Source organism: Rutidosis leptorrhynchoides, chromosome 7, assembly GCF_046630445.1.
Source record: "Rutidosis leptorrhynchoides isolate AG116_Rl617_1_P2 chromosome 7, CSIRO_AGI_Rlap_v1, whole genome shotgun sequence".
NCBI classification, from domain to species: domain Eukaryota; kingdom Viridiplantae; phylum Streptophyta; class Magnoliopsida; order Asterales; family Asteraceae; genus Rutidosis; species Rutidosis leptorrhynchoides.
Window position 1 is genome coordinate 239,461,180 of NC_092339.1, and position 8,549 is coordinate 239,469,728.

General features: G+C 34.8%; 1 protein-coding gene across 1 annotated transcript; it reads left to right on the forward strand.

The window, feature by feature from the left end:
- The first annotated feature begins 321 nt into the window (after positions 1–321).
- On the forward strand, positions 322–3,881 carry LOC139858330 (uncharacterized). The gene is made up of 4 exons (XM_071847188.1): positions 322–339; positions 373–523; positions 2,220–2,425; positions 3,313–3,881. The coding sequence occupies exons 2-4, from the start codon at positions 422–424 to the stop codon at positions 3,569–3,571; spliced, it is 567 nt and encodes a 188-aa protein (XP_071703289.1). The 5' UTR covers positions 322–339; positions 373–421; the 3' UTR covers positions 3,572–3,881.
- Positions 3,882–8,549: the final 4,668 nt, after the last annotated feature.

Consider the following 8,549-nt stretch of genomic DNA (forward strand, 5'->3'; position numbering starts at 1 on the left):
TTTTTTTATTTTTTTTTTTTTTTTTGGCCGGAGGTCCGTTGCAAGCAATCTCTTTATCCGTCGAACATAGAGAGGGAGGACTTTCCCTACCCTTGTGAGTGTTTCACTCGGGGTGGTGAAATGACTTCTCTTTGTCCTAGGGTAGAGGTAGGATTGTCTACGTCTCACCTCCCCCATACCCTACAAGTGTGGGATTGGGTATTGTTGTTGTTGTTGTTGTTGTTGTATCGAGATTAACGTCACGTCGATTTAGTAAATATTTAAAATTTAAATTTATAATCAAAAGTAGTCGAAAAAATCTTTTTCGCACACCTTTTTTGGCTTCACAGTTCACTCCACACTCTCCCCCTCTCTCTCTAGAAACACCTACAAACAAACAGCAATAGCAGAAGAAGATCGAAGAATAGAGAGATTGAAGAAAATGGGGGAAGGAAAAGGCTCTTCGTTAGTTCATCTACTTGTTATCATCCTATCTTTAGTTGCTTTTGGTTTCGCCATTGCTGCTGAACGACGTCGTAGCACTGTACCATCTCACTTTCTCTTTTTCTTTATCTTTTTTTTTTTTTTTTATTGACTTTTTAGTTAGGGTTTTTTGTTTCACTCTGTTGCTCACATTTTAGTCCTTCACTAACAGTATCTGTAGTTATTATATCACGATTTTTTATTATGCTTGTAACATTGACTGATTTCTTCAACAAAGCTAAATTACTACGGAGTAAGATCTAGGATTTTGATTTGCATAATTCAATCAACTTCGTTTCATATTAGTACAATTAATATTGCTCTGACGTTGTGTAATTTTCATTTGGTCCTTGATTAATTTACAGAACATTATTTACTACAGATACATGTATTCACTTAGGTAATTAATTTATATGTTTCTTAGGTAATTTATATAATACTTGGGTAATTTTGACTTTAAGGTCGCGTTATTTCGGTTTAGCTGTAAAAGGAGCACTTGAGCTATTCAAATGCATATTTAAACATATGAGAACCATTTTTTATATGACTAATCAGAAGGACTCCAATTAGAATCTAAATAACTATAACAACTGAAAGAAGTTATATCGACCGATAATTTCGAAAAATCAAGTAGTATTTAGATGCGTAAGCGTCTATTCAAATGCATCACATTCAATTTTCACACGTGCTGTTGAAATCATTCTTCCAAATTAGTTGTTATTTATATTTGAATTTTTAAGTAATCTTTCATCAGCGACTATTTAAGTAACATTATTTAGGCATATTAGAACTATTATAGGCGCTAGAGTTTTTTAGGGTAGTTTATTGTTTATTTTACAACTATATATTAACTATAACTATTTAATATATAGCTACACTACTTATTATATATTTATCCCTTTACATGGTTTCTGTTTTTTCCTGTTTAGCTATTTATTGCATCTCGGTATCTATGTGTTTTTATTTAGGATATATATATATAAGGTCCCATGTATATGTTTGTTTTTGTTTATGTATGTATGTATCTAAGTGTATATATATATGTATACTTGTTTAGGTATACGTATTTTTACATGCTTATGTGTGGGTGGGAGCATATATAGTTATATAATTATAGGTGTATGTATGGGTGTGGGGGGTGTGTGGGGTGAGGTGGGTGGTGTTGGGGGTGTGGGGGGGGGGGGGGGGGGGGGGGGGGGGTAGTTTGACTTTTTTTTTTGATTTGAAATTACTTATTACTGCGCATTATATTATTCATGCTATCTGTCATACTGTTGTGCATTACTGCTATATGTGTTTTCTTTTTTAGCTTCTTCGTTTGGTTTCATCTTCCTAGACGCACATAAGTTATGTGACATAACGCTTACAGGTACGTATGCCCGCACTTTCCCATTTTAATGAGCTTTCCTGGCCGGAGGTCCTTTAAGAAGCAATCTCTTGGCTCTCGAGTAGAGGGTGGGACGATCTTATCTAGGCGCGGGTTCTATACCCGCGGGTGGAGTAGTGACTTCCCTCTAATCTAGGGTTCGAGGAATGATTGTCTACACTCCACCTCCCCCATACCCTACACTCGTGGGATTGGGTATTGTTGTTGTTGTTGTTGTTGTTGTTGTTGTTGTTGTTGTTGTTTCATCAGCGACTAATCTGATAATTGTGCATGCTGCAAGTTTATTAGGTTGTAGATTGTGATATTTTGTACGGTACAAGTATTCTTGTGTTTATGTTTTACATGACGAAATTTTTTTGTTGGAGCACAGGGGACTATACGTACAGATGACAAAACAAATGCTACGTACTGTGTTTATGATTCTGATGTTGCAACTGGATACGGCGTTGGTGCATTTTTATTTCTGCTATCGGGTGAATCGTTGCTTATGGGTGTCACTAAGTGCATGTGTTTCGGAAGGCCTTTAGCACCTGGTGGAAATCGAGCATGGACCATCATCTATTTCACCTTTTCAGTGTAAGATTATTATTATATGTTAGCTATTTTATTCTTCTAACAGAACCTTAGAAATTATTTGAGGGAGCATTGATTCCTGAACTCATGGTTATGTACTTCTTGCATGTTCTAGTTAATGAGTAATTAAAGGCTTAAAAGATTTTGGTTGTGGATCATCTTGATTGATATAGGATACCGTTAAGATAGAATCCAAAAAATGTTGAGTAGATACAATGAATGGAATCTAAATATGATAAGAGTGATTGACTTTGGAGTCAATTTTTGGCCTTTAATATCACATATTCGTTGGCATTTTCGCTTTTCCGGCGACCATAATGAGCTTTTCTTCTAGAACCGTCGCCCTTTGATGGTAGTCTGATATTTGATTGAGCATAAGATGAGTGACTCCTAATCATAGTTTTGGTTGCGGTTTGCGATGGTGTAGCCGTTTGGTTTTAATCTGTGTTTGTCGATTGTGTTAGTTTATTAGGTGCTGTTGGGATGTCGATTGGTTTAAATTGAAAATTGTGTACTTAGATCAGTGTGTCTTACATATGTTGTTGGTATGTTCAATTGGTATACATTGTTTGTTTGATGTTATATTATTTTGCATTGGTTGGTTTTGCGTTATTAGTGCATTTTGCATAATGTTGATGGATTGTAACATGGTCTATGTCAATAGAAGTATCAACGATTGTAGTATGTATCAATTAGACATCAATTGTAACTCAACTTGATCTTCTGTTCTATTTTAATTTTGAACTCATGTTTTTTGGAAACAAAAATAAAAATTGGAGCGCCTAACATTTGTTATAAAAGTTATTTTATTTTATTTTATTATGGTATGCATCTAAGATGTGATATAAATACAATAATAATTCTCAAACCTTTTTCTTTGTATGATGCAGGCTGAGTTTTCTGGTTGCAGAAGCTTGTTTAGTAGCAGGGGCAAAGAAGAACGCTTACCATACAAAATACAAGGGTATGACAGAAAGTTTTTCATGTGACACATTAAGGAAAGGTGTTTTTGTTGCAGGGGCAGTTTTTGTTGTGTCAACCATGGTTCTGAATGTTTATTACTACATGTACTTTACCAAGGCTACTACTCAACCTGCTCATAAAACCAATCGTTCTTCATCTACTATCGGTATGACTGGTTACGCATAGACCTTAATTTTATATGGCGGGTTGAGTTATCAGTGCTTTAAAGAATGTATATTTAGCGGTTTCAAATTATTTATCCGAATATGGAATTTGGTTCTTGATCATATTATTTCAATTATCTTCTGTTTCTATATGGAATTGGAACCCATGTATTACAACGTGTCCTGTGTTTTAAGGTTGTATGGTCCATTGTTCTGAAGTGAACAGAATGGGGACCCATATTTTATGTGCATGGTCTCTCGGAAGTCTTCTTGAAACTAATATTTGTACTTTCGAGTAGGTGGAATAGATCTGTTTACATTTTACCTTCTAATACTACGCACTCAACCAAATGTGGATAATGGTGTTGTAAGTGTAGTCTATTTGATATATAAGTGTGCGTCATGTGGTTTAAACTCATTAAAAAAATGAAATAACCTTCAGACAACGGAGGACGACCTTAAAAGCTACTATAATAACCAAGTTAAAGACACTTTTTACTATAGTGACATCTAGCGACCTTCGGCAAGAATCATTGATTAAAGATATATCAGACCGTTCATCATATAGCGTAAGCAGGACGATTCTAATGCATAAGCTCTAAATATTATAGTGTAATGCACGTGAGCGGCACATGTGTCACGTCGTCACAAAAGTGGAAAGTCGGTTATGCATATTTCAGATAAATCAACCAATAATAGCATGACATCTGATGGTGTGCACCAAAGACTCTTAAATATAAATTATATACCTATATTTAAAAGGCAAAAGTCAAATGAATAGTACTATTTTTTTTTCACTTTTCGCAAACTTAACCCCCAACTTTTATTAAAATACAAATCGCACTCCCACTTTATACTCTTATTAAAATACAAATCGCACCCCCGCTTTATACGTATATTTTTTCCCACTTTTCGCAAACTTAACCCCCTAACTTTTATTAAAATACAAATCGAACCCCCACTTTACTAACTTTTTTTTTTTTTTTACTAATATTCAATTTTCACAAACTATACCTATATCTAAAAGGCAAAGGCCAAATGAATAGTACTATTCATTTTTTCACTTTTCACAAACTTAACCCCTCAACTTTTATTAAAATACAAATCGCACTCCCACATTATACTCTTATTAAAATACAAATCGCACCCCCGCTTTATACGTATATTTTTTTTCCCACTTTTCGCAAACTTAACCCCTAACTTTTATTAAAATACAAATCGAACCCCCACTTTACTAACTTTTTTTTTTTTTTACTAATATTCAATTTTCACAAACTTAACCCCCTAACTTTTATTAAAATACAAATCGAACTCCCACTTTATACGTATACTTTTTTCAAATTTCACAAACTTAACCCCTAACTATATTTAAAAGACAAAGGACAAATGAATAGTAATATTCCTTTTTTCACTTTTCGCAAACTTAACCTCCCAACTTTTATTAAAATACAAATCGCACCCCCACTTTATACTCTTATTAAAATACAAATCGCACCCCCGCTTTATACGTATATTTTTTCCCACTTTTCGCAAACTTAACCCCCTAACTTTTATTAAAATACAAATCGAACTCCCACTTTATACGTATACTTTTTTCAAATTTCAAAAACTTAACCCCCTAACTTTTATTAAAATACAAATCGAACCCCCCACTTTACTAACTTTTTTTTTAAATAAAACCCGAACGCTAAAAGAAGCAACTTTCACAAAAGGAACAACCCTTCAATGTTAGATGTCGAAAAAATTCTTTTTTACAAAATAGATCAAGACTTTTTTTTAACTCGCATTCAAAACGGAGCCCCCGGCGCGAAGCGAGGGCTCCACAACTAGTTAGATTCAAATAATACAAACAAGCACCCAACTAAATAGCAACTAAAACCCGATCATCATAGCACTTTTCATGTAAGCATTCAATTCAAGTTCGTCCCAAGAGAGTAGGTTTTACCGGATATCGAAAACTAATAATCTTCCAAGATTTGATTGCGGGTTTTGATTGATTTTGACTAACAACTAATACTTGTAATAGTAAATAGCGATATAGCGAAATAAGATATCAAATAACTAAGAAGTGTCTACTTGTTTAATCCACCCTTATGCTTGAATTGCCCCTTTTTATCCCAATTGTTATCACATTCGTTGCTGAACTAGTAAACGTTTAATATCACTACTAAACCTTAATCAAGTTAAACTTTGCAAACTCACATAATTATAGTATTACAAGATCAAGTTGAATTATGAGAAGCCATTGAGATTATGCTTGGATTAAAATCACTTAAAATCCTTTATTAATCAAAATCACTTAAGAAAACTAAGCGCCACTGGTTTTGACTAAGAACACTTTGAAAACTATTCAATTAGAGGACACAATCACTTGTAATCCTTTCCTTGATTGTCTAGATCATGCATACATGTTGAAGTACAAATTGAATCTCATTTGAAATCACTTAGAATTGTGTCCTCTAGACAATCAAATGATTACAAGTGAGATTCAATTTGTACTTCATATAAATCTAGACAATACTCATATAATCAAAGTTAAGTCCAAAACAATACTAGCAATGGATCATTAGCTAACTTAATAACAAATTCTCAATTATTTCATTCAAATAACAATTACTCATTAGATTTGGGGTAAATCCATACACTAGAGCTTCATAAACAAGCAAACACAATAAATCTAGCCAAGCATGGCTAGAATAACACTAATCAAAGAAGTAATTGAGCAAATAAACATCAGTATTCAAGTTACAAGTAATCAAAGTGAAGTAATGAAGAACAAAGGTGGAAATTACAACCCAAAATGAAAATCTAACACTAGCAATGCACCCACTTGAGCTGATCCTTCAAATCTTCCTTAATCTCATCCTTGTTGATAAAATTATGGTTCTTAGGGTGAAATTTGAGGATAAGACTGCAAATCTAATGATGCACTCCCCCCAAAACCCTAAAATTTCCTTTATATAGTCGGGTACCAGAATTTCTGAACTGCACGTAGGAACGTTGTTCCACAGATTGTGGCACTGGTACGCCGTTCTTGGTCTAAGAACGTCGTTCTTGAAAACTTGAAAAAGGGATGCCGTTTCAGAATTAGGAACGTCGTTCTTGAAATGACCTAAAATATTCTGATGTGATTTTTCCAATTTCCTTTGCATTGGAATGAGGTTCCATAAAAGAGGAACGCCGTTCTTGACATGAAGCACAAAGGAACGCCGTTCTAAAAGGTAAAACGACGTTCTTGACCAAGTCTTTCAGCACTTGATCAATTTTCACTAAATTTGGCTCAAGACTTGGTAAATTTTGCTCCAAGCTAGGCTTTAAGCCTTGAACGATCATTCAGCTCAAAACAACAATATCATGCATTATTTCCATCAAAAAATAGCCAAATGAAGATGGATGTTGCGAGGATTATATGTATAATTCGAGTAATATCACCACCTATCTCCGAACAATCCGGAGACCCAGGTGCCTATACATAGGGCAACTGAGCTATCACTTTTCATACAGTTGGACTTGTATCAGAGAATACACTTTTTCTCTCATACCGCACTTTCTCTCTGTAAGACTCATCTCTCTAAGACTCATGAGCATAGCCGCAAAACGCTAGATGGACCGACTCACATTTTGGCTCCGAAGATTGACTTAAGCCACCCCACGATCTCCATATCGTGATTCAGGTTTGTACGGATGCTGTCTCGAAGGAAAACAGTCAATTAGCAATACACTTCTGTTAGGGAAGGATGTTGGTTTATGCTTAACGATAATATTAATCTTAACCAACGATAGTAAGTGTTTTGATGATGACACATGCACATAACCAAAGATGATGGTAGACATCTTGACATAAATATACAAGTTAACTAATCCACACTTACTCTAGAAGAAGAACAAACCAAATAAAGCTTAGAATGAAAACAGATGCCACATGGCTTGGTCCACAATCGACCACAGGTCAGACCGTGGGAATACTATACCTTGGTTTATGAAACCAGGTACACGGTCGACTCCACGGCTGACCGTGGATCGACCGCAGAATGTTCTGTCCAATTCTCTTGATCAAATAAAGTTTGACTACTTCGGGGCATCTATAATTCATGAAACTTGTTTCAACATGCTTTAAATAGTTGCCCTCTTCATATACAAAAGAGTTTTGGTCACTAGACTGCTAATATAACATCAACAATACAACAAAGGACAACAAAAATAGTGTTTCTAGTTGTAAAAGCAAATGCACAATCAATATAATATTGGGACGGTCTGTAATGTTAAATTTGTAGCTATAACATCAACAATACATGGAATGATAAAATTCCCCACACCTGCTCGAATTATGACGCTATACACATAACAAAGGAGAGCAATTGAATGCAAGAAAATAAATCCAACAGTTACACCTATTATACATGAAGATGGGTCTGTGTCCCCAAATCCACTATTGATGGGCCAAAAGATCATAAGAGGGAATACAATTACAAAAGAAGCCAAGGAAAACACTTTACAGTATCTTGGTCTCCAACATGGATGTATTTGCATGACAAGTGTCGGATGTGACAGGAACCATGAGTAATGCGGAGCACAACCCAAATCTCAATCCAAATATACCTCTAGTTTGTCAAAAGCGTAGAGGAAAGTGTTATCTAAGATTGGATATTAACCGAGCTTTCGTTAAACATCTTTATTCCTCAGATTTTATGTTTTCAAAGCATCAACCGAACTCCTTGCGTAATCTACGTGATCATGTCAAATCCCTCCACAAACTGTCAAAGGAATGTGGGGGAGAAAATTATATCAAGTATTCAAACGAAGAAATTGAAATAAAACCCGACTTAGAAGATTTCATAGGACTTCTGCTTTATATCGACGATAAAGAATTTTCACAAATCCGCATTTATAGGTGACATTTTTCTTTTTTCTTTTACCTTGTTGACCGTCAATTATCACTTTATATCACGAATGACCAGGAAATTAACTCCCGTTAGATTTATCTCATTAAGTACCCTGAC